General features: G+C 43.3%; 1 protein-coding gene across 1 annotated transcript in view; it reads left to right on the top strand.

Annotated features, from left to right (window-relative positions):
- Positions 1–13497: 13497 nt before the first annotated feature.
- The window catches only part of ASB2 (ankyrin repeat and SOCS box containing 2), a 60520-nt gene continuing 47631 nt past the window's right edge, over positions 13498–26386 (top strand). Inside the window, exons 1-3 of the mRNA XM_019518630.1 lie at positions 13498–13678; positions 22114–22378; positions 24829–24933. Coding sequence (XP_019374175.1) covers positions 22125–22378; positions 24829–24933 — 359 coding nt within the window. The 5' untranslated portion in view covers positions 13498–13678; positions 22114–22124. The remainder of the gene's footprint in view (positions 13679–22113; positions 22379–24828; positions 24934–26386) is intronic.

Consider the following 26386-nt stretch of genomic DNA (forward strand, 5'->3'; position numbering starts at 1 on the left):
TTTGTTGGGGGGGGGGGGGGGGGGGGGGGGGTCGCTGTAAGTCATGGCACTTGCTGTAAAGCACCATGAGTTACAGCAGGGAGTTGTACATCTGTCAGAGCTCAGGGACAAACAAGATTTAGTTGTTATTGATCACATGTGGTCAGAGCTTTCAGTTTTCATCTAAGAATTAAAGGTGCCAGAATGCAGACAGATGTGCTGGCACTGCAATTTTTTCAAACTTCCCTTTTAAAAAAAAATAATAAAAGCCTCTTGTGGCCTAGAAACCTATCTATCTGGTTTCTACGCCAAACAACTAGCCCATGTGCAGACAAGTGTGGTAATGCATTATGTGACGCTGCAGACACTTCTGTGGCGCCACATACTTCACATTCAGTTGTTCTCTGTGCTGCAAGAGAGCAATGCAGAGCGTCTTTTTGGCCCTGGATATCTAGGGATCCAAAAAACTCACAGAGAAAAGAAGTGGAGCAGCGCATGCACAGGCAGCGTGCACCACTAAAAAGCGGAGCGGGGCCAGCTGGAGCCACGCTGTAGCTGCCAGCCGGGCTCTGTGTGGCAGACTTGCCACTGCTGCAGCCCCGGGAGGACCCCAGGTAAGGCTGCCCTCCCTTCCTGCCCCTGGGGTAACTTGCCATGCACCAGAGTGCACATGGCACAGGCATTCCCCAGGGAGAACTAGCAGTGGCACAAGGTGCAGGGCTGCTAGTTGTCCCGGGGGAACGAAACATCCATACCACATGTGGACATGGTCCTATAGGCCATTACATAACTGTAATTCACTCTAATGAGATCTGCAGTCATTGTGGGGAGTGGTGTCAGACCCAATATTCAGGCAGCATATGCCCTTGGGGGCATAATGAGATACGTGACCTCAGTGTTTATTTGTTGTCTTGTTCATTCTTTGAAGAAATAAGAGGGAAATGGATCTCTTCATTAGTGGAAAGTTTCAAGTACTGGACTAAGGAAGAAGAAACAATTTGGCTCCTCTCTAACAGCTGACAGCTTGTCTTATATTCTGTAGGCATATTTGTACTACTTGCACAAAGAATAAGGGCCAGAATCAAATCAAATTCCCTGTTTTTAATTGTTTTTATTGTACTATTTTATCTATTTTATCTTTTGCATTTTAATTATTTTTCTGTATCATCATATATTATGTTCAGTTTATCGTTTGTTTAAATTAGTAGACTGGGTAATTTGATTGTAGGCTTTTACCGAGAACCACAAATCATGTAATTTTATTATTACATAATTTTATTATTAACTCTACTGTATTGTTTTAGTAAAAGCTGCCAATAAATTACTACTTATTAGTGTTCTTCTAATGACCAGAAGTAGACACTTATGGTAAATTGTAACATCTCAACTGATTTCAGTAGAACCAAGTGTGGTCCTACCACAGTACTTCTAGCAGCATACAATATCTTAGCTAAGGCTGGGACAATAGCTCAACACTTAGCAACAGGGAACAATTCTTAAGTGTCAGAATGGATGCTTTAGAAATACTGATGTAGGGGTAAATGATAAAAAATATGCTCCTTCTTGCATCCCCAGCCTGATAAAAAGGGCCCAGCCTGGCTTATCTGACACGTTTAGGCAAGATAAAATTACAGCCGCAATGGAAAAAAACCCTATGTACTTGTATCATAGTAAGTGTGTGACACCAATCCAGAAATGTCAGGTGAAATTCAGGTCAGTGCTACAGCTTTAACTATGCTGTTGCATTTGCTTTTCTGTTTGTCCTTAATGCATTTAAATAGATTTTGCTATTTGGTTTGGTTGTCTTGCCATTTGTGCAATGCTCTTTTCCTTATTTGAGTTTTCCCTGCAAGCTTCAGTAGACTCTAAACAGAATTAAAACAAAAGCAGAAACTTCCTATAATTTGTTTTGGTGTCAGATTTGATCACTCTTAGTCGTATTAAATGGTACCTTACTACACATTTAGTCTATATATAGATATGTCTATATAGATCTATCTATCTGTCTATATAGATCTATCTCTGTGTCTATCTGTCATGGCAAGAATTGCAGCAGATGAGATGGCGGCCGCCCCCTCATCCCTCCTTCCCCTCCAGGGCCTCTCTACCAATCATCACTGAGGGGCGGGGCCACACAAAGGGCAGCCAACAGACAAAATGGCAGCTCCCCCTTGTCTTTCCTCTCTCCACTGGGGCCTCTCCGCCAGTCAGTGCTGAGGGTGGGGCTGGTGGAGCATATCCAGGAAATATCTATGAAACTTGCTTGATGCCTACCTGGTTGGAGTCATTTGAGCCCAGTTTTTCTCCTGCCCAGGGCAGGGGTTGGGACTTGAAGATCTACAAGGTCCCTTCCGACCCGACTTCTATGATTTTATGATTTATGCCATGACCATCCCGCAAAAATTGTAGTGTCACCACGACTTAAGTAGGTCCCCACATACATCGGTGACATGTAGGTGGTGCACATGGATGCATGTGCACCCCCTGAGATTGGCTGTGCACCCCCTGGAAGCTCCAGCCACGAAACCAGAAGTGCTGCTGGAAGTGCACTTCCGGTTTCGGCACTGGCTCGGCGATCGGCTGCTGGGGGACTCCCGCCCCCAGTCAGTGATCAGCGGTTGGGGGATTCACACCCCCGCTGTTGGCGATCTGGTGCCCCTCTAGACTTGGGAGGCACCAGCCATCCATGCCTATGTATATACACATACATGCATATGTATACACATATATTACTAACTATAAGCATATACTGAAGTAGTCCTAAATAAGTGACAATGGAAGATTATTTAGTACTTATTCCAAACAGAAGGGAAGAATTAATATAAAAAAGAAAGGGGAGGTGTGCTGCTCAGTCTTTCCCCTGGTATATTTGTGTCTCCTTATTATTGTACAGTCTGTTTATCATTGAAGTAGATGAAATCCAGGAGCCTGCTGAATTAGCAAAGCATATAGTTATTTTTAACTGAGTTACACGTTACTCGTTCCTGTGGCATGTTGTGCAAGAGATATATGGTGTCGTATGACATTGTGTCCAGACACTTGAGCTAAATTTAACTCCTCCTAAAAGATATAGCGCAAACAATTAAATGTCAGCTCTACAAAATAAGTCTGTTGCATTATGATTTGAATTTAAAACAAGTAAAATTCTTGTTGCTTTCTCATCTATATTCAAAGTAGCTGGTAGAGGGTAACTAAGCTGTCTCAGCCACTTTCAGTGTCTTTCTCAGCCACAATCGAAAGGAAGAGTTTGTTTGAACTGCATTTTAAATGTCAGTTTTAGATTTATATCACACTCAGAAATCAATACATAGGGATGACAATGCAGGGTCCTCTAGTCTAATCTAGTTAAGTTTTTTTACATTCCTTAAAGCCTTTAAGCTTATATTTAACTCCAAGCATGTGTATAGTCATTATTTAAATTAACTTGCACTTTAAGTTAAGCACATATTGTCTTGCCTGCCTCAGGATTCATTAAACACCTGCATGACTTAATTTTATTACTTTTATCAAGTAAAAGAAAACTCATTCTGAGAGGTAGCAGGCCTGTTGTCTTGTCACTGACAGGGAGATCAAGATAGACAATAAAACATCATATACCATTCTACTGGTAACATTATGTGTCTCATTTTATTATCACTTTCATCCTCTTCCTTCTCTCTATTGCCCTCTAAAGAATGGGTGCTTAGCTAACCAAATCTATTTACCTCTGATATTTTAAAGGTCAAGAAAAAGAACAAATCTTTTTATTAGAATTCTTGCCAAATCTCATAAAATATAAATGATATTTGCCCATCAAAAAATAGCAGAAAGACAATTTTTACCTCTCTCCCAAGGAACATGTATTTGTATACATAGACTTTGGAGTTTTGTTCATTTTGCATTATAATTTCATGTTCTCCTATACGTTATTCCCTTTTCACTTTGAGTCTGTGTGTATGACCTTATGATGATATTTGCAGAGAGAGGCTGAGACTGTAATAGTGGTGGGTTTGTTCCAGGTTTACTGTCCATCAGGTCTAGCCTAAGTCAGCAAGCAGCTAAAATGGCTTAAGGAATTCAGATACATATTGTTCCTGTTGGTACCAGTGTTCTGCCTCCAAATGAATAAAAACTTCCTTTTGACTCTAACTAAGATACAAAAACTTGTGGTAGGAAGCTGCTATGCAAAAGTGACAGAGTACATTGCACCTCTGTGCTAAAGCACAGAACCAAAGCCTGCACTGATTCCACCAGTGTAAATCAGGAGTCAGTCCATTTGAATTATGGGACTGTGACAAGTGGGAACTCCTCGACCAGTCACAGTCCTGGTCATGCACTTGTCTCTGGGCACGCCACCCGCCTACTTTCCTGCCACACCTTGATCAAAGATAATTATGTTGGTAATTAGGCAGAAGACTGTCCTTTGAGTGCCCCAATGATAAGGGCCAATCTACACGCTCCAACCATCCCTACATTTATCCCATGCCTCACAGATGTTTCCAACAGCTGTGCTATGCTCTGGCCTGAGGCCAGACCCAACTCGGCACAGTGTTGAGCTTCTTTCATGCTGTCCTGTTATGGTCATATACATACCGCCTCCCTCTCACTTCACCGGCTCTCACCCAGTCTCTTTCACACCACCCTGTCCGGGGCCACATTCACACTGCCCTACTAGCAATTAACAAAACACTGGGCCAACGGCTCCCCAGGTCTCTTGCCCCGGTCACATACCCCAGCTGCTTCCAATCAGGGTCTGATGATTCACCGCTTTCTCTTGTGGCTTCTGTTCTGCCACCTCTAAATTGGACTCTGGCCCACCCATGGCCTCAGGTACCCGAAGGCTTACCTGGACCGTCTTCAGGCCCCCTACTCTTAGGGCCTCAACTCATGTCCCCATGCTCTCCAGGCTTCAACATATCCTCCCCCTGCTCTCAGGGCCTCAGCATACTTTCCACCTAGTTCCCAGAGGCACACACCGGGTCTTCCTTTCTTGGCCTAGCACCCAGCTTCCTCTCTGGAGGCACACACGGGGCCTTCCCTCTTTTCACCCCTTTCCAGGTCCTACAGGGTCTTCTACCCCAACAGGCTCAGGTGTCACCCATGGGCATGCCTGGCCCCCATCTCCCTCTTACCAGGGTCTTGCACCCCAAACAGACTCAGGAGCCCCACATGGGCATGCCTGGTCCACTACACCCTCTCAGCCTTATGCCCCATCGATGTTCTTATTACCCACTGGGTGGTGGGGGCAGGGGTTTAGGCACCCCAACCCGCCTTACATAAGGGAGGTTCTTGGTCTGTGCATTTTCTGGCCCTGCCCTGCCTCAGGCAGGACCACCAGCCCACCCTATCCTGGCAGGGTGCAGCTTTAGGTCATGCCCAGGACCACTGAAGCCTCGTCCTTCCCCATAGCCTCACCCTTACCTCCGTGTTATTTTTGGGGCAGCAGCTCCTACAGGAAATGTTGTTTCCTCAGTGTCTGACAGCAAACTGCTGCCTCCAGCCCTGCTGGCCTGAAACTGAAAATGGCTGCTTGTCACGGCTGGGCTGCACCTGCCTGCTACCTAATCCAGGTGTTAAAGTGGCAGAGCACTTAAGGTGCTCTGTCACCCATCTTCCCCCTTACAATGTTTAACAGAGAAGGCTTTCCCCTGCTGCTTCCACAAACAGGCTCCCCTAGGGCCTGTGATAGTCCTTAAGTGGCAAGTACTCTACTGGTGCTTTGCCACACACCTTCCCCCTTAAAATAAGACCTCCAGGGTGGTGCCAGGCTGCCTTCCATGCAGGCACCTCCTTAGCCTGCTGCAGCCCACTCTACATGGTGAGCACCCCTACTGTGCTTTGCCACAAGGGCACACTCTAGTATCATCATTGGCAATCCCTCGCAGTTGAGGATAATTGTCTTCCATGATATCTGTAAGTCTGAAGATGGCTGATAAAGCCAATCTGGGATCGAAAGGTTCTATTGCAACTCAGGTACGTGTTTCTGTGAAGGGTGGGAGACTTTGGATTCTTGGTTTTGTTCGCAACACACTGTTTCTGCTGCTCCCACTTTTACATCTCCTATTGCTGTTGTGAGGTTTCAAAGTACTGAGATCCTTGCTGCAGACTCTTTCTTCATTTGGGGCAATCTTGGGCAATGGTCTCCCACAAGTTGTCGATGTTGCATTTTTTCAAGTTGGTCTTGACAATATCCTTGAAGTGCTTTCTCTGTGCTTCTTGACTAAGCTGGGAAAATAAAACTTGCTTCCGGGGTCTGGAGTCAGCCATCTGGATGATGTGGCCAACTCAGCGAAGCTGAAGTCAAGTGATCATCGCCTTGATGTTCATGGTGTTTGCTTTTAAGAAGATGCTAATGTTGGTGTTCTGTCTTCCCACTGGATTCAAAGGATCTTCTGAAGTACCATTAATGGTACTTCTCCAGCAACTTAAGGTGTCTTCTGTACATTGTCTGCATCTCAGCTTTGTACAGTCAGGTAGGGGTCATGACTGCTTGATAAACCATTAACTTTGTTTTGAATGTAATGTAATAATCTTTGAACACCCATTTCCTCAGGCATCTAAAGGCTGCACTTGCACATCTGAGGCAATCTTGGATTTCTTTATTGATGTCAGCCTTCTTCAAGAGATGGCTTCCAAGGTAGGAAAATACTCAATATTCTCCAGAGTCTCACTGTAAATCTGAATGACTGGTGCTGGGGATTGCTCATTAAGAGCTTGTTGATGGAGGAACTTAGTCTTTTGAATGTTAAGCATCAGTCCCATTTTCTTGTAAGCCTCAATAAAGACATCAATGATTGCCTGAAGATCTGCTGTCAAGTGATCACACATTAATATAGCATCATCAGCATATTGGCGCTCAATGATTGAGGTCAGGGTAGTCTTGGCCTTGGCTTGGAATCAGCTGAGATTAAATAGCTCACCATCCATTCGGTTGTTCAGCTCCATTCTGACTGGAAGCTTGTTGGTGATCAGATGTAGCATCACGGTAATGAATATCGAGAAGCGATATGCTGCAGATCTAAGCAGAGCTATGCTAAAATCCATCACAGCCACAGGTGGCGGATAGCGGAATGATCTTCAGGGAAGGTTGGCTGTGAAATAAGCAGGGGTAATTCTGAAGAATAAGCAGTCACAGACCAAGCAGCGGCAACACCACTAGAATGCACTGGGGACAGCAGATAGCAGTGCTTTCCCTCCTGAAAATCCACATATATCCTCTGACTGTGCTGTGCCATGGTAAGTACAGACTGCCACTATAATTAGCCTGTCCAGCCCCCGCCCATGGGTCTACAAATCCTCAACAGTGAAGCAGGAGGAAGACAATGTTAGAATCTCAATGGCTGCAAAGGCGCATGAAGGCTGCAGTGGAACAAGATATCCAATTGTCTTGGCCTCCTTGCCATTGGATTAAGGTCCTGTTCTGTCAAGAACTGCATGGAAGCTGATGTATGTGATTTAAAAGAAATCACACACTGGGCATGTCTACACAAAATGTTGACTGCACAGTAGCTCATACTACTGCACAGTAGCTCATTTAGTACTTGTGTACTAAATGAACACACAGTAACAAATGCACAGTCAGCATCTTGTGTAGACACAACTCCAGGCATCTACACTAGTGTAAATTCCATAGGACAGGAGAAACAAGGGCTTAGGCTTCTATTCTGAGTTGAATAACAGAACTGGTGGAACTACAGGGGAGTCTGTCCACTATGCATAAATCTTTGCAACATCAAACCCCGAGAGAGCAGAGCCAGCAAGAAATAACACATGCTGGGCATGTCTACACATGTACTTTACTGTGCATTAGGCTAATTTAATGTTCAGTAAAGCATCACCTCAATTAGAATGCCTCAATTAGTGCACAGTAGATCAATTTATTTTGGCATAGGATAGTCCTGTCAGACACGGATACTATCCAGTGCTGCAATAAATTACTGCAGTTAAATGCACCTGTAGATGGTGACATCAGGATTAGTTTACTCTGGCTCAAACTGAGCTGGAGTATATTCAGTCACATATACACAGCAGGTGTGTCTACACCTGCAAATAGTCACAGCTTAGGGATCACCTGTGCTTTGACATGTTTTGTGTCACACATCTTCAGTACAAGCAGCACAATCACTTCTTAGTACGTCCCTACCATGAGAAGAAAAATGAAAACTTTTTAATCTATGGAAATTCTGATCTCCTTGTTATTTAGATAAGATCTTAGAGACAATGTGGGATAAAGACTGACTATGGTTTAGAGGGAGGAATGATTTGTTTTACAGGTATAAGAGCTAGGAACTCCAGAGTTCTGTACTGCATCCTGGATCTGACATCAACTCTTTCTGTGGTTCTGCCCTTCATCTCTCTGCCTTTGTTTTCCTGTTTATAATATTGGGATAATAATATACATTCACTTCCCCTGCTAGGGCTGATAAGTTCAAAGCACTGTGAAATGCTATATCTTGTCTTTCAGGATTGTATTTCAATACTACTGATCATCACTTGGTGTTTTTTTTTTGCTAATATAATCCTAAATATTCAAATTAGAACAGGCAGTGCAACCTTTCTTTAAACATGAAAGTTCATTTTTAAGTTTTATAAGTAACAATGAACATTAAATAGAAGGCAGACATTTTTCAAATGACATGCAATTAAAAAGCCATCTAAAACAATCTGATGACCTCTTGAAAATCATAGGTTTGTTTTTTAAATTTAAAAGAATCTGATATCTGTGTGTGTTGAGATGAAGGGCTGGGGGCCAGAGAGCTGCATTTGTTTTTTTTCCCATTTGCACTTAATCTGGAGGAACATGTGCTGGCAGTGAAATATTACCAGTACAACCAATATAAACCAGCAGCCAGTAGAATTTGACGAGAGATGTGACATTAACATGAATAGGAGTAGGAACTAGTATCAAATGCAGAGAAAGGACTATGACAAAGGTATGGCAAAGGCAAGGGTATACCTGTTTTCTCGGTGAAATAGGGTATCTAAATTGCATCGCACTTAAAGAATGTACACGATTTTAGAAGAGCTGTAGGTAACCAGCGAGCAGCCTCGCACTTCCGAATATCACTGTGGGTGCTATGGAAGTGAAAGAGTTTTAGTAAATGCTCTGCTTAAACTGCCACAAGGAAGTCACATCAAGCAGAAAGCTGAAGCAGACAGCTGTTCTGCCAGTGCATAATGTAAGAGGTCTCCCTTGTTAGATCTTTTTGCATCTCATATTCCCTTTGTCTTTCACCATTCACTTCCTACATATACTGTATAGCTATAACATCTGAACAGTGGGCTAAAATGAAGTGGTTAGGTTTCCTGCTGGAAGCACAGTTTCTTTGAGGGACAATAAGTCAGTTGCATCTGTTCATCATGTTTTTGCTCTCTCAGGCTAGGTACAGACATTCAAAAAGCCTAAAGCGGAATCAATCTAAGTTACAGAGTTTTCTGTAAATGATGTAGTCTAAATTGTAGTGAACAGAACACACCTTCGCCCTTTGGTGGTGGGGCAAATCTTGTCTTTGTGTGCCAAACTTCTGTTATGGATATAGACCAGATTCTGACCACTTATACCGCTAAAAGTTTAATGTTTGCACCTATCCTCAGTGGTGCTAATGGTCCAGCTTGGTTTAGGTATCACTAATACTGGTATCAGCATGAATAGGAAGAGTATATGAAGGCATTTAACCAGGAAAAAAGCAAAAATATTTTTACTTGTTGACATTGCACCTAGAATTAACTGATACAATGTTTTCTAGTCTGGTGGGCCCTGTGAACAAAGTTTATTTCCGCACTTCTTAGCTGGGTCCTTACTCATAGTTTCTGAAGAAGACTGGTGGTTAAGGGAACTGATTAGTTAAAACAAGAACATACAAGAAAATTGAAAGTTGAAGCAAAGGTTAAAGATGATTTTATAAAACAACTTCTGTGGCAAATTTGGAGGAAGTAGGAAGAACACAAAGAATTTTGTCATTCATTTAGCAAATTGCTCTTCTCACTTGTTCCGTTCTCTTCCTCTTTCTCCAGAAGCAGTTCCCCCTTTCTGAACCCTGTTCCTGAGATCCCAGCTGATTCTTCCCCCTGCCAGCATGAGTTGGCTAATGGCAATGTTTTTCTATTTAAAGGGAAAGCAAACTGATACGAATATGCAGCATCAGAGTAAACACTGTCCCAGAAAATGGCATGACTTTATGTATTTATTTCTGCAGATGCCAGTTTGTAATCTTTTGAAAATATTTTAGGATTAAAAAGCACTAAATTAAGATCTATAACTGGATATGTTCTTGAGAAAATATTAGTGATTTTTTCTGTAATGCTAATAAATGATGGTTATTATGCTTTGGATGTGTAAAGCTTTATTTTGTTGAAAAATAAAAACAAATTTATCTCATTTTATATCTGTATATTTGGAAGCTTTGAACTTCCAAAGTACCTTCACCTGAGGTAACAGCAATACTTTGCAAATATTAAGTAAGGCTTGATCCTGCCATTTGTGTCTTTATACGTTGCATGGTTTAAGACCAGTAAAGGAGTCAAGTCAAGGGTCCTCCTGAGCCTAAAGGTCCATTTTCTTAATCAGTAGCCCACAAGGCTGTGATTGGGCCAAAGTCACATCCAGTCCTTATCTTTCCAGCCCAAATAACTAGGTTTGTAACTATGTCAACTGAGGTGTAGCCTTTGACCTTAGTCTCAAGTAGGTCTTGATTTCAGGTCCTTGGAGTCACAGCAAGACACCTTGACCCCTTTGCCACCAAAATCCCCAAAGCTAGTAAGAAAAGTGTATTGCATTTATGAATATTTATCCAGGATGAAGCAATGAAGTGTTCTGTTTACAGGTTGGTTCTAGTGCTGGTAGGGAAAGTCACTGAAGACAAACTGCTGTGAAACTGCACTGCTAAAGCAAAGGGTGAGCCATTTCTAATATTAAAGCACTTTTCCAAACCGGTTGTTCCCAGCACTGCTCTGCAGTAGAGGTTTCCCTTTGTTTAAATTCTGACTATTAGCTGCCACGTCTGGCCCTAACATTGGGCAGTGGAATCAGGAGCCCCAGCACCTTCAGAGCGGGTGAGAGGGGTCGAGATCACCATGGGGTTCTCACTGACCGTTCTCTCTACTTGTACCCTAACTCCACAGACCCTATGGATTCTCTGGGGTCTGTTTGGGCTTAAGAGAATCTGTGGGATTCCAAAATTGCCTACTGGAGTCCCAGGTTTCTACACCAGCTTTGTATCTCTGATGGATCCTCCTTCCTGTATTCCCTGAGTGTGTGGCTTGAATGCGGAATGATCTACGTTCTACCATGGCCTGCAGAATTCCATTCTCCAGCCATTCCCACTCCGAGCTACCTCAACCTTTGACAAAGACAAGGACCCAAGACAAAGATTATGGGCAGGGGGGATGAAGCAGCTGTGCCCCTGTTCTGCACAGAAGAGTGGATTGGCACATGGACAGTTCTCTTCATATCTGAAAGTGTGGAGCAGGTTCCTAAGATGAGTGTCAAAGGAATGTGAGCTTTCAGTCATCCTGGCACCTGCAGCAATAGCTTCTCTCCCTGACAGCATCAGTGGTAGAATACTTCAAATACGAACAGAAACAGGTATTAGAGCAGTTCAGCACTAACACCCAGCAGTCATAAAGGATAGTAACTCAGTGTGGATTAATAGTGTGATACTGCTAAATTGGCTCCATTTATGATCATCAGCACTGAGCCATAAGCTGATGAGTATTTGTGCTCCAACAGCATAATATCCACCAGGCTGAGGACCAATAATGCAGGTTCAGATGAAGGAAAGCTCCATACTGATCTGGGGTATATGCCCAGTAGGGCTGTGCGAAGCTTCGATCTCTGATGTGATTTGGCAGAAGATTCGGCCCAATTTGGTGGCCGAATCTCCGAATCCGAATCAAATCAGGAAACCCTTTAACCTCTCCGAATCAAATCGGGAGCCTCTGAAGTGATTCAGAGAGATTCAGAGAGATTTGACGATTCGGACATAGACATAGCTTTAAATGTTTTTTCTACATACCTCAAGGTAGCAGGAGGCTCGTGAGTGCTGCAATGCTGGGGCGCACAGAGTGTCTCACAGGGGTGTGGGGGGCTCCCCAGCGCGCTTGGCAGCAGACCCGGAAGTGGACCAGAACCACTTCTGGTCCACTTCTGGGTCTGCTAGGGAGCCCGCTGGGGAGCCACCTGTGCCCTCCTGACTTGGTGACTGGTGCCTCCTGGGTGTGGCAGAGCATCTGAAGTCCCTCCGTGGCTGATCGCTGAGCCGGAGGGATGCATTGGGCCCCCCCTGCATGCTCCCTGGCGGACCCAGAATTGGACCAGAAGTACTGCTGGGTTCGCTGCCGAGCATGCGGGGATCCCTCCTGCACTGCTGTGGGACACTCCATCCACCCCAGCATCACAGCATTCACAAGCCACGCCTGGTACCTTGACGTATGTAGCAAACAAATTTAAAGCCATGCCTATGGCCAAATCACTGATTCTCTGAATCAGCATCAAATCTTCAGCTTCATATTTGGCCAAATCGAATTGAGGACAGTGAACTGAATCAATGAATCAAATCACTGTCCCCGATTTGGGCCAAATCTGAATCGGAATTGAATATGGCCCACTTCACACACCCCTAATGCCCACCTATCTCTGGTTTGCAAATGGAATTAGCCTAGTAAATGCTGGGAGAAGGAGTGTTGATCTTGGCAGAGTCTGAAGCATGCCTTTCCCCACCATACACTGCAACTTGGCATCCTCTGGACAAATAATTAGTGATCCTTCTTGGCCTAAGGTAAGTGCTGTTTTTCTTCTTCCAGCCAGCCTAGCTCTGTGGATTTATGTATACGTCCCCAGTTATTCTAATTAATGCTAATTAATGTATACATTCCTAGTTATTCTGTGTCCATCTGCTCTTTATTCAGATGACTCCTGAATCAGTGTTATCCCTCTTTGAATTCACTGTGCAGCCCAGATACAAGGAAGATGGCCACGATGTCACATATACCACAGAAAGGGCTTTTCTTTCCTGATTACATGATGTAAGAGCAGTAAGTCTTTATGAAACACTGTATGGAATTATCTCACAAGTATTTTGTTGTATTTTGGAAGTTCTAAAGTCTCAGAGTCCATAGCATCTCAAAGCACTATAAAACATCAACAAACATCCACTCTGATTTTTGCCCTACTCCATTTAATTGGCAGCAGCTACAGGAAAAATAGGTACATAGAAAATCTACCTCTGGCTTTCCTCCAAAATACTGAAACCCTCCAGGACAATATACTTTATTTCAAAATTATATTGCAATTTCTTTTTTTTTCTTTAAGTTCCAGAAACATGCCCATATATGGTCTGCTTGCCAGAGACAATAAATAATGATGTAATAGAAAGGTCAACTTTGTGTCATTTAGCTACAGGATGCTTGATGAAGTGAAGTTTTACAGATTAATGCAACAAAGAGGGACTTAAGGATGGGCAAACATTTTTCCACTGTATGTTCAAACAGGAAATCTGAGATTGAGAACAACTTATATTTTGGCTTGTATTCGTTGATCATGGGGTGATCCAGAAATAAACTCCAGGCTTCAAAGAGAGAGTGTTTCAAAGCTGCCCTGCAGTAGATCGAGCCATCCAGGGAGAGAAGGGAGATGAATGCTGCTGGGGGTTTTCTGAATTAAGGCTTAGTCAAGGACATAACTCCTTTTCAACATTAATTTTCTTGTTTCAGAAACAATAAGGTAATTCAGATCTGCATGCTTTAAACTTCTTCTTTGCCATACTTCAAATCTGTTAACTTGTTATGACTCTGCAGATGCTTACACAGATAGTATTTTTAACTTAATAAAGTTGGTTTAGTTTTTTAAAAAGATAAATAGTGAAACACTCAGCACTTACATTTTATTTTGGAGTGGTTGGAAAGAACTGCCATTACGGCTTTTATTTACTTTTCTTGTATGTAGGGACTATACTGTGTCTTTGATTCTGAAAAAAACACATGCAAAAATAGCTGCTGGTATTGTTATGACATAGCTAAGGCACTGGATAGTGCATGTAGTGTATAAGGTGTAGAGTAAAAGAGGAAAAGGACATCAGTGGTTTCTTTACTTCATTTATACAATTGAAATGGTTGCTGCAAACAGGCAACTTTAAATTTCACTCTGTGCTGCTAAATACAATTTGTTAAGAAATAAAAGTGTGCAGATATATGTAGTGCCTTGCACCAAAGATTTTGTGCACAATCATGATTTGATGGTATTATAAGAGTTGCCAAACTTACTTCATAAGCATTTGGACATGAACTGACAGCTGGGGCTAGGATGGATTTGTTTACTTGGAAAGTTCTGTCTGGAAGCCTATAGTTGCTTTTTTCAGCATCATACTATAACTTGACAAGATTGCATCAACTGTTATGGCAAAAATATATCTGGCTGTTGCTGCTGCTAATCTGTAGTCTTCTCTATTTCTCTACAAATGTTAGTTCCACAGGTTTTTGAACACCAGTTTTCTGTTTAAAATATTCATGATATTCTTGCTAGCAGTACTTGATATTCATAATATACTCGGAAAACTACAGAGATTTGACTAGCAACCTACAAAAAATATTGTCCGGTTCTCAGATGGTATAAATTAGCATAGTTCCATTGATTTCACCATAGGAGGACCATAACATGCAAAACTAAAAGCAAAAGCTAAGGCCGGAGACCTGTGAAAGATATACATAGTTTTGCCTAAGCAAGCAGTCCCCTTTACTTACTTTCTAAAGTTTACAAGTATTTACTGCATTTGGGCCCAAATAATGATTTTTTTAAAAAAAGGTAAACTGAGTAAATCACTCCCTAACTCCCTCATTTGGGGTTTCTTAATTCTGAATCACCTTGGGTTTGTACTGAATGATAATGCACCCTAATGGAGGAGTGTAAACTGTAGATACTGAATATGTATGGGTATCTAGGTGACAGTGAGGTAGAATGTAATCAGTGCCAGGGCAAGCAAGGTACCTCGCAAGGCTCTTTTAATAACCTCTTCACTAACTTTGACTTACTGTCACCTTCTCTAACATCAGGAAGTAATTCTGCTGCATGGGTCTATTAACCAGAGTTTGGCAGTCTTATTAAATGTTGTTTTATGGAGGTACTGGCAAGTGCTGTTGGCTTCTAATAATTGCTGTTTCTAGTAATTAGTGGCATTTGCTGTGGTTCTAGAAGTTTAGCACCAACTTTAAGTTTATTCCTTCTACTATTATTTTTACCTGTGTTATATCAAGGATCGGGGTCTACTATACACAGTCAAAAGGTAGTTTTGGTTCCAGGCAGTTTAAGTACAATAATAAGCTAATTTTATGTATCTGTGGTTTTTACAGATAGCAATGCCTTTACTTAAATCAGCAAGTGAGTAGTCACATGAGAAGTATCATTGATTTCAGTGAGATATCTCATGTGTATACTGGTTCACCATTGCACAGAACAGCACAGGCACAGGCCACAACTTGGCCTATGAAATTACATTATGTTTTCGTCATTGTTTATGCCAATCATTGACATTTACAGTATGTGCCTGACAATCTATATCTTTCTGAGGCAAATTTTCATTGAAATCAATGCAAGAAAAATATGCATACATAGCAAGAAAGAATTTTGCTTGTGTGAAGTGTACAGGCTCAAGCTCTAAGTGGAGATGGCTGTGAATTGAAAACCAAGAAAACCTGTTAGATCAAGTTGTTACATAAGGCTATCACTGACAAAATTATAAAATAGAATCACTAGGTTGAAAGGGACCTTCAGAATCCCCTGGCCCAGCTCCCTGTATGGATGCAGAATATGCCATTCCTAATTCATCCTAGACAATTGCCTTGAAAACTTCCAGTGAGGGAGATCGTGCAACTCACCTGTGCAGTTTGTTCCATTATCCTGCTGTTTTTATATCACACGGGTTTGATCTGAGCCTGCCTTGTAGTTCTGCTAAGGAGTGATCAGTAATAAAGCAGTTCACAGCTGAAGGCAAAGGGTTTTGCAATGCAGGACGACAGTCGTATGCATCAGAGGTCAGGTTCTGTTCTTGGAAGATACCCAAAAGTTTAGTTTAGCTGCATGGCAGAGTAGGTTCCTGTACTTTCAGGGAATTCAAGGACATTCAAACAAAATTTCCCTTGCCGAGGGTGGGGAATATTCAGCTTAAAGCAAATTAGTCCCATGGGCTGTTACAAGGTCATTTAAATTAAGGCATCTCAACAACATACCAGAAAAATTAGTTTAGCTGGAACAGTGACTTACCAGCTCTTGTTCTGTGGCAACAATCAGCAAGTTGGCTGTGTTTCCAGCAGGCACAGATCCAGAAATGTTGTTTGTGGAGGTCCCTGGAGCAAGAGAGAAGGAAACAGTCATGCAGGGGAAGAAGTTGTGGATTGGAGGAGCCTATACATTAACTAATTGGTGGGAACATCTGGGAAAGCTGACTGACTCCCTGACCTTTCTGTGCATCTGCCCCTGGTGCTCAGGACTGTACAAAAGAAAGGAAAAAATGCTTTTTATTCCCATGGGCTTAGGTCAGGCATAGTACTCCTCAACCATGTGAAGGCACAGTCTCAACATGAAACAGATTTTTTTTTCCTCTGGTGGAGTCTTGCTGAACTATCTCACAAGAGAAGTATATTTTCAACCAAAATCTGAATAAAACACCTAGTTGCTATACAACATGGAGAGATTGTTATAAGCCTGAGGTACAGCATAGTGAAAGGCACATAGGTCAACATTTTCAAAATGGCAGTGCCTGAAATTAGGTGGAACCTGGGATAGTAAACTTACCTAACTTTTTGAATGTCCTGGCCACAGACAAGAGCTGAACAAGGATATAAGAGGGGGACCAGATGGAATGGGCAGGCTGGTCTGAGCAAGGGGGTCCTGATGGGGAAGAGGAAGAAAAGAGACCAAAAGGGAAGAGGATCAGAATGATGCAAAGCAGTGCAGGTGAGGTTCACTCCTTGGTTGTTCCCCTAAACACTTGCTCCCCAAAGTTTACTAGGGCATTCCAGAAAGAAAGCAGAGAAAATAGAAAGAAGGTAAGAAAAATCATGTAAACAAAGTGGTTCTTGCTTTTGGGTCCAAACCCTGTCCCACCCTCTGTAGATGCAGAGGGTCTCTGACACTGCTGAAATAGCATAGATAACTTCTGAAGACCAGGATGCCTGTGCAGAAGATGTTATGCCCCTGTATATGCTGTACCCAGCCCAAAATACAGTCTTCTGGGGGACTGGATGGTGAGGGGCTTTGCTTTGTGTAGGACCAGATTGGAAGGTTCTGTGCTGCAGCTTCCACTTCTGACGTGCCCCATCTCTCATCAGGTTACTTATATCTGGGTTTTGGTTTGGGGGATTATTCCTTATCAATTATTTGTTTAAGAATGATTTAACCTGTATCCAGTAGAACAGGAAGAAAGCACCAAATTGCTTGGTTAAGATGACACTTCTGCTTAGAGTACAACAAAATTTTACAAAAAGCGAACTCATTCTTAGGGACCTTCCCTGTCTTGATGTGCGTGAAAATAGAGACCTGTAACCAGAGAAAAAGTGAAGGCCAAACCTGGGTTTGGTTTGATAAAGAATTGGAATTTCTGCCTCTCTTAGCTGTTTCCAGCATGTTTTGCAAATTCCTAGAAGTCAGAAATGTGGCTGTGACACCCTTTTGACAACCTTGGGTCTTTTAAGTTGGACGACAGTTCTTTGTGTTGGGCCCCACAGCACTTCTTTCTGAAAGATGAGTCAGTGGTTGGAGCTGCTAACACTGTTGTTTTTGCACACCATGGGACTCTTGTCATAATATTTAGATAAGCAGAGAGCACCAACATTATTTTTTTTCTCTTTGCAAGTGGGCGGATTGCTTAACCCAGATAAAAGAAGCAAGAGCTAAAATAGGAACTGTCCAAAGATTCATCCTCCCATCTTTCCCTCACTAAATACTCTGCAGGTGAGGAAACAAAAGAAAAAGAGGGAAGAAGTTGCTGAGCAATCGCCTTCATGTTTAGGTTCTGTAAGGCTTTCTGTAATATGTTTATCGTGATCTGCAGTGAGGCAACCTGGTCTCCCGACAGTCAAAGCCTACAAACACCCACTGCTAGAGTATAGTGCACGGTATAGTGGTTGATGGGTTATGAAAGTACCATTCACTATGCTAGGAGTTCAGCAAACCAAACAGTAATGACAAAAGAAGCCTGTGTCATGGTCCTCAGCTAGTCTATAGAGCAGTGTCAGATTATGCATGGATTCCATAGTGGCTGAGGCGGAAGAGCCAAGAGCAAAATCACTCAAGTTATCAGCTGTTTGGTGGCTAGTCTTTGATCCCTTAGATGCACAGAGGTCATAGCACAGGCCCAAGGCATGACAGCTAGCACTGAAGTGTAAACTGCTAATCAATACTGGCAGTGTGAGAGCTGACTTAAAATAGATTTGAAAAATTTACTTAGGCACTTTTTGTAGGACACAGACAAAAAGCTGGCACATCTTAGAGTACTAACCCCAGCATCCTCTGACACACAACATCCAGAGCTTCTCTCAACATTTAACTTTCTTTTTTTTTTTTTTTTGCTTCAACAGTCTAAGGTCACTTAGCAATTGTGTATGTGGCACATAGTACATGAGAGAGCTGAGGATAACATAAAATCTTTATTCGTATTCCCTAGCTTTGAGTTTTATTTAAACTCCTAAACTTTTCTTAATCATATTCCTTCCTATGGGACTTTCCACCACATTTAACAGTAATTTTTAAACCCATCTCTTAATGGAGATACATGAAACTCTCTTATAAAACAAGAGCTCTAGAGTAAACCCACCCTAGACACGCATCTACATGTGCAAGGATGTGGGAGTGGATCTGCTGCTTCTGGTGCAGTATGCTCCCAGCACTCCAGCCCTGCACTGGCCCCCTGGGTCCTAGGCTAGAAGCAGGAAGGGGGCACAAGTCCAGGAGACAGTTGTTTCCTTGCAGGGGCTGGGAGATTGCTCCCTGCCCCCAAGGGGCTGGGGTGAGCTCTGCCACCAGAGCCCAGGCAGGGACAATGTTCCCCTGCCTGGCAGCAGGGAGCTCCTGGCTCTGGCTCCCTGATTGTGGGGGCAGGGGACTTGGAAAGAGCCAGGGGCTCATTGCTGTGACAGCTCAGGCCAGGGGGCTGGGATATGCCCCTCCCCTGCAGCTCTTTCCAAACCCCACACCTTGATTGCCCAATCAGGGTATGGGGCTGGGAGCTGCATCTGTCTGGGACAGTTCCCTGCCCAGCTCCACAATCACAGAACTGGGCAGGGAACAGGCTCTCCATGATCATGGAGCCGTGGCTGGGAAAAATCTCCCCAGCCCCTGCTCTGCGATCGAGGAGTGGGGGCTGGAGCTTTCTGCTGCTGGGACATGGGGATATTGTCCCTGCCCAGTCTGCAGGCAGCTCCTGGGGACAGGGAGCAGTCTCCTACCTCCTGTTACCCAGCTGATCGGGAGCAAGTTTGCTCTTGGTCAGGTATCTATATGTGCACTACTGTGCATTTACTAATCACGAGTAAATCTGCTACTTGCATTTGCATGTCTACACATGCCCCTATGGCACTGTTGTTACTGCACCATCATTTAGTACTTTCTTTTGGAAGTACTAAATGATGGTGCAGTAACAGCCCGTACTGTGCTGTGCTGGCAGTGCAGTTATTTTTAGCTGCTATGTTGCCATAGCAATGTATTATAACGAGGGAGCATGTTGCTACAGCGACATAGCTGCAGCATCATGGTTTGTGCTCAGCAATGCTACGTTGCAGTAGCGTGTTGCTACAGTGATGTAGTATCACGTGTAGATGCACCCGGTAAGTGTCTGCATGTGTAGATGCAGGCTCTTACTGTGCAGTAATTAGCTCTATTGCACAGTAAAGCGACTCGCGTAGATGTGCCCAGTTACCAAGAAATCTATTACCACTGGCTGTAGCAGTAGTCACGTACTCTTTGCTTTTGTAGCCTTGTGCATTACTTCCTCTTAGCAGTTTCCTCTTTCTCACTCCCTGTAAGCTGCTTCCAAGCATCTTGTGAGGGTAGCATTTGACTTGCTTTAGGATGGCTTCTTTTGAGTCCAATACCACTTCATGCCTCCCAAAGATTGAGTTAGTGAGGAGTCAGGCTCATTCCTCTCTTAATGACTGTTCCGTGGAAAGGGAATACTGTCCACAATGCATGATTCATTCTGCTTCCCTGGGCCTAAGGGAGACGCAACTGGAGCTTAGGCATGGTGGGAGTTCAGGGATGCAGGAGATGGGAGCAGAAGCACGCTCCCAACCCAGACAGCAGATATCCAAGTAGATTAAATTCATAAACTTAGGCTGTGTTCACTACTCTGCACCTTAGGTAGTTGATACATGGATCAACCTTCACATAAAACATGGTCTTTCTGGTTTGGTAGCATTTTGTACCAGCTTTGTTTAAGGTCACACAGGTGTGGCACAGCAGAGAATTGAATCTTGTGTCTGTATAGCCCTGGAAGCAGGGAATTTACTACAGGCCAGTGATGGGTGGTCAACAGGAATATGGCCCTTGCAGAAGTCAGGCAGTCATGGAAAGCTAGGACACTGGGCAAGATGTAGAACTGGCTGAAAATCAGTTTGGGTTTGCAGAAAATGCAATATTTTTGGAAATGTTGTATCAGTTCAGCACACTAGAAGCAGCCTGGATGCCACATCTGCAGAGTGAAAAGGCCGTTCTTCTCAATTTCCTTAGTAATAGCAACATTACCCACCTTCAGGGACTTTCCAGAGTCCAGGACAGTGGCCAAAGGCATGCCTGGCTCAGAGCCTGGGTCTTCCATCTTCCAGTGTCCCTACTTGCAGGCACACGCACTAGCAATCCACTTAGTGAACCCTATGTTGGAGATAGCAAATGTGCACTGAACCTGAGATGTTGTAAATGAAATATTTGGAGGTCAACGTACCAACATTTTTCAACAAAACTTTTGTTTTGTTAGAAAATTTCCAGTCAGAAGGGACCTGCTGGGTCAACTTGTCCAGTCCCCTGTTACTACAGGCAACCATGTCGTATTACCTCGTTCATAAACTCATTAAGCTGCATCTTAAAAATCAAATTGGGTGGTTTGCTGTGCTATTCCTGTTGGAAGACTGTCCCAGAATCTCACTGTTCAGGCAGTCAGACACCTTCTGATTTCCAGCCTAACTGTAAACCCAGTTTAAACCCATTTGTTGTGTCAATATTGTCCCTTAGTTTAAATGTTGCTTTTCCCTCCAGAGTGTTTAACCCCTGGTATCACATTATACAGTGTAATCAGCCTTCATTTTGCTAAGCTAGACACCCACTCTCTTTCACTCTCCCTTCATAATATGGGCTCTCCACTCCTATGCTCATCCTAGCAGCCTTTCTCTGCACCTGCTCCCATTTGAATTCATCTTTCTTGGACACGGCTGACCAGAATTATGTTTCCTTCTCTGTGGTTTCCAATTGATAAGGCTCCAGCTATTAGCAGAACCTCTTGTTCTATGTCCTTAAGTTCATGACCTTCTGCTTTGTACTATGGAAGGGGAAGGGAGGAAGAACCGTACAACAACCCATTAGTCTCTTTTGGCTGTTGGAGCCAAGTAAAACAGAAAGTGATTTCAGAGAATAAATGGTGAGAAGTATAGAGCAGGTCAATTCAACAAAGCTATGCTGCTTTACATCAGCTGGCGGTCTGGCCCAGCAACTTCCACATTTTTTCATCTTCAGTAATCAGTGGCCAATGAATAACACAGACGGAGACATGTTGTTATTTTAAATAAGATTCATTTGTAAACGGTGTCCCCTTAATCCCTTGGTGATGTCCTCTGCTTTTTTTTTTACCTGAAGTAGTATAACTCTAAATAAACAAAGGAAAACCTGCCTTATGCTTCACTTCTTTGTAACTTCCTCCCTATATATCAAGAGACATGTCAGCTGCTGCCACAAAGTTGAACTGCAAGTAGTCTAACGAAAAAGGAAAGAAAGAAATCCAATTCCATTAAGTTGCAATGTTCATTCTATTAGTGCATTCCCCAAAATGTTTTCTCCTGGGTTAAGAATCCTGCCCAATAAACATGAAGGAACAAAGCTGACCCAGCATACAGCGTAACTGAACTTCATTTGTTTAGTGTCCAGATTTTTATTGTATACTTTGTTCCTATCCTATGGTATAGGTGAGCAGAGCATGGCCACGGAGATTACAACCACAGCAAAGACCCAGAGAGAAATAATAGGTTCTGAGGAGTACAGTCTGTACAGTAGCATGAGCGAAGACGATCTTATTCAACTGGCCATACAACGGAGCTTGGAAGAGGATCCCTCAGGTCAGTCAGCTGCCCAGAGTCATCAGAAATCGGTCATGACAGCCCCGGGAGAGCCAACCATAGCCAATCGGCCCTGCCCTCATAATCCACCACAACAGCTTTACCCTTGGCACAGGTGAGTGAATGACATGGGGTCTTCACGGAGAGCACACTGAGGGCAAAAAAACCAGATGAAAAAGGAAAACATTCTTCTCAAATAGTTTTATAAAACAGGCTTGAAACATATTTATTAGCTTACAATGGTTAGATTCTGATCTTAGTTTTATTGGTTTAAAACTGAGATGGCTCCACTGAAGTCATTGACATTACTTTGGAATTACACAATTGTTAATTAAATAGGAATCTAGGCCAGACTGTCTGCTAAAAGTTGCATATGTGTGAAAAAATGGGCCAGTCCAGCACCAAAACAACTCTTACTCAATGAAGCAGTCCCAGAGCCCCCCAAGGAATGTGGCACTTTCCTGAATTAGGGCCACAATATTTCTTCAAATGTAAGATAGTCTGGAACTTAAAATACACCTAAATATTCTGATCATCAACTTAAGAAAAAAATGAACCCTCAAATAAAGATGTGTTTACAAGGATACAATCACTATGGTGCATAAAAAACCTTTTACCTTTTTTTAAACTCAGACTTATCACACAGGCCATTTTTAGAAGAAATTTTGTTTTAAAAGTGCATCTTAAGTTCCAAAGACTATGATATTCAGGTGAAGCATGCAGAATTTTAAAGAAAAAAGTCCATGTGGAAAGCAGAATATTCTTTATGTTTTCCCTGTGCAAAAGAAATCACAGATCAGACAAAATATGTATCTAAAACAGTGCCATAGACAAGTTCTAGGTCATGGCTTTAGGGTGCAAGACAGCACCAGCAGACACCTGAGCTAGCATTTGCACACACAAGTTTTAGATCTGAAGCAGCATAACCACATAAGTGCAATACCTCAATCAGTCAGGCTAATTAACTATGATGATAAATTTAGCTAATTAACCATGGCACTATTAAACTCAGATTTATAATGCTTCCTGTGCTGAAGTTAGTGTGCTCAGAGCCAACTGCAGGTATCTCTACCTTGCACCTAAGGCACATGACCTTAGGTACTGCAAATTTTATTTCATATGATTGCTTAACTTCAAACTCTGACCTGTACATGAAGATAACTTCCACAGGCCTCTATGCCACCTTTGGTTGGCACATCCCCCCCACATACAATTTTGTGTTTGGAAACAGTGCCCAAGCTTTGGTGTACAAGTTCTTGTAATTTTTTAAGCATTTTTATTTTTTTTATTGGAAAATATAAAAAATGGGGAAAATTATTTTTTAACATTACCAGAAACCCCCCAAACAGTCCATTTCAAATCCTCTAAAACAAGTTTTTGATGGGCAATTACTCTAACTTTAATTTTAGGAGGTCCCGCTTATTATTGTTTGATTTTCATTGGCTGTTCAAATCCCAGATAGCTTGCTGGCAGTGAGACAGAGTGAAATTCTGATCCTCCTAAAGTCAATGGCAAATATCCTCTTGACTTTGATGGTGCCAGGTTCTTACCTGCTATCATTAGATCATGTAAACATACAAACAAATTACTGCAGGGTAAAAGGGTTGAGACTGTACTGTCTGTCAACTGCTGTTTGGCAACTGCCCATGAGCATGCTCTGAACCCATGGTGAATGCAAGCTAAACCTTAGTACCTCACCTGCATTAACAATTAAGCTGCTGCAGTGGAGTTTCCACTTACTATGGGTACACACATGGGTAGTTACCATGAAGCAGCTGGTGCATGATAAATTTCCCCTTTTAAATCCATAGTAAATTGTTCATAACCAATAACACCTGTGGTGGTGCCTGGATGTGGGGAAGTGTTCTTCTGTGGAGCCTCACATAAGATCTGGTGTGAGGCCTTGGCACACTGCTTGGCATAGTCTGTGAGCAGGGACTGATATGTTGCAGAATATGGTCATGTTTGCCAGCTTTGGCCTTATATTTCAGAAAGGTCCCTTGCCACTTGCTGGTTTAGCAACGTGCAGCACTAGCTGCTTTACCTATGGACTGGCTCTCTGCTGTCCCTGCCCAGAGGGTTCGGACTCCCACAAGGGGAAACCTAAGGGTAGGTCATGGTTGGTCTATGACCCTCTGGTGTCCTTGGTACTTTGGAGCCCAGCATGAGGACTGTTCTTGAATGCACAGTGCTCAGGGCACTATTTTAACCCCTGTTCTTGTGACTGTACTCTCAAATCCTCTTTTTTCTCGAGGTGAAGAATGTCATCTAGCCCCATATCTGCTTCCTGTGTGGTAGGGGAGCAACCTCCTTGTTGTCTTATATGGTCATTTGAATCCCCTGACGTATCTTAGGAGGGCCAAAAATAATCTAGAGCTGAGAGAGCAGCTGAGTCCAGCACAGAGCAAGCCGTGGCCATCTGCTTTCATTCAAAGCCCCAGCAGCAGGCTCTGTCTTTCTCTCTCCTTCTGTGTCTCAGCCTCTGTCTTGAAGGGGCCTGAACATGACCTGTTTCTCCTATTCAGAGTATTTCTCTTTGTTTCATTCATGCTATCATCACACCAGGTTGGCAGCACAGTCCGGAGGCCGTGGTCACCCTTCCAGCTTGGGCGCATCGTGGGGAGTTAGACGGAGATACGACGGCAGCCTGTTCACCTCATCCCAGCCTGTGTAAGTGTCTCCCTCCCTCTCTCTCTTGCTCAAAGTAAGTCTTGTTTTTTACTCGCCCTCCCTATCCAGGTGGAGACTTTTGGGTGGGCGTGATAGCGAAGGGAGAGTCACCACATTATGTATGACATAGCATCTTGTTGATAGCCTACCTGCCTGTCCTTCCCCCGATTCTCGCTAACCCCCACACACTCATGGGAGAGCTGCCTCTTAAGCCCCCATCACTCCCCCAGTACACATGTCCATGGTCTGTTGTGAACTTTGACAGCACTGATATGACAGGGGGTAGAGGAAAAGGGATGTTTAGGCTGTGATTTATTTATATGCATGCTGGCTTTCATGTCAGAATAGTAAATGAATAAGGCTGGTGTTATTTTTAAACTGCATTTGTGTTAAGTTCATAGTTCAAGTCAGGAAACCAGGAAAATAAACATGTCAAGGGGCATCAGATCCAAGTTAAAAACTCTGATCCTTGTGAGTGTCTTTGGTAAATGCCTTCAAGATACTGCCAGACTCCTTGGCTCTCTGCCTCAAGGGTACACCTCCCATTCCAGGCTTTTAAGAGGGGCTGTTGTGTTTCTCTCTGGAGTCTGGTCTCCCGTGTCTCTCTCACCCGCCCAAAGGTAGCAGCTGTCATTTCTGGCTTTGTCCCTGCTGGCTAGATTTCTTCCTTGTAAATATTTACAAGACTGTAAATATGCTTGACTGAATATAGCTGTTACCAGGAACAACTGATTGATACAGAAGATCAGACAGGTAAAAGGAAAGAGAGAAACTGGCCCGAACTATGCCCATTCTCCTGTGAAAGTGATGTGTGCGCAAACACCTGCCTGCTCCTTGCATGTCACTGTAATGCCCACACAGTGGTGGTCCAAGGCACTCTGCCTGGGCACGTAGATGCAGCCCCAATGTCTCCAGGCAGGAGGTGGGCAGAGAGTACAGGCCAGCATTTCTGTCCCTGATGTAGAAAGGAGCAACCTAAATTTTCTTCTAACTCTTCTCACAGTGCAAACAGGCTTTTTGCCAGCTGAGACAACCCAACCCTCATCTCCTCTTGCTTTTATCTGTAGCTTATTGGACTATCTGGGGTTCCTCTCCTCCCATTCCACCCCAGACTCTCTCCAGTCTGCCTGCTGTTACACTCAACTAAAAGTGCTTTCACCCAGGTGTCTGACGACTTCTTTTTATCGAAGTGCTCAGAATTAGCACTTGCTCACCACCCCTTGACCTGTGAGCCATATGCTAGTAACACCAATGACCCTTTGAAATCTTTTCCTCTCAATATGGTCTTCTTGTGCTCCTCCATCCATATGTATCCATCTGTAAGTGCCTTATGCTTAAATTTTAATCCATTAGGGTGCTATTTCTGTTTCATGTTTCTACAGCACTTAGCATAGTGGGGTCCCCATTCAGGATGAGGATTCCAGAGTGCTGTGATGATGATGATGATGATGAT

This window comes from Gavialis gangeticus, unplaced genomic scaffold (assembly GCF_001723915.1).
Source record: "Gavialis gangeticus isolate Ggan-Ray unplaced genomic scaffold, GavGan_comp1, whole genome shotgun sequence".
NCBI classification, from domain to species: Eukaryota; Metazoa; Chordata; order Crocodylia; family Gavialidae; genus Gavialis; species Gavialis gangeticus.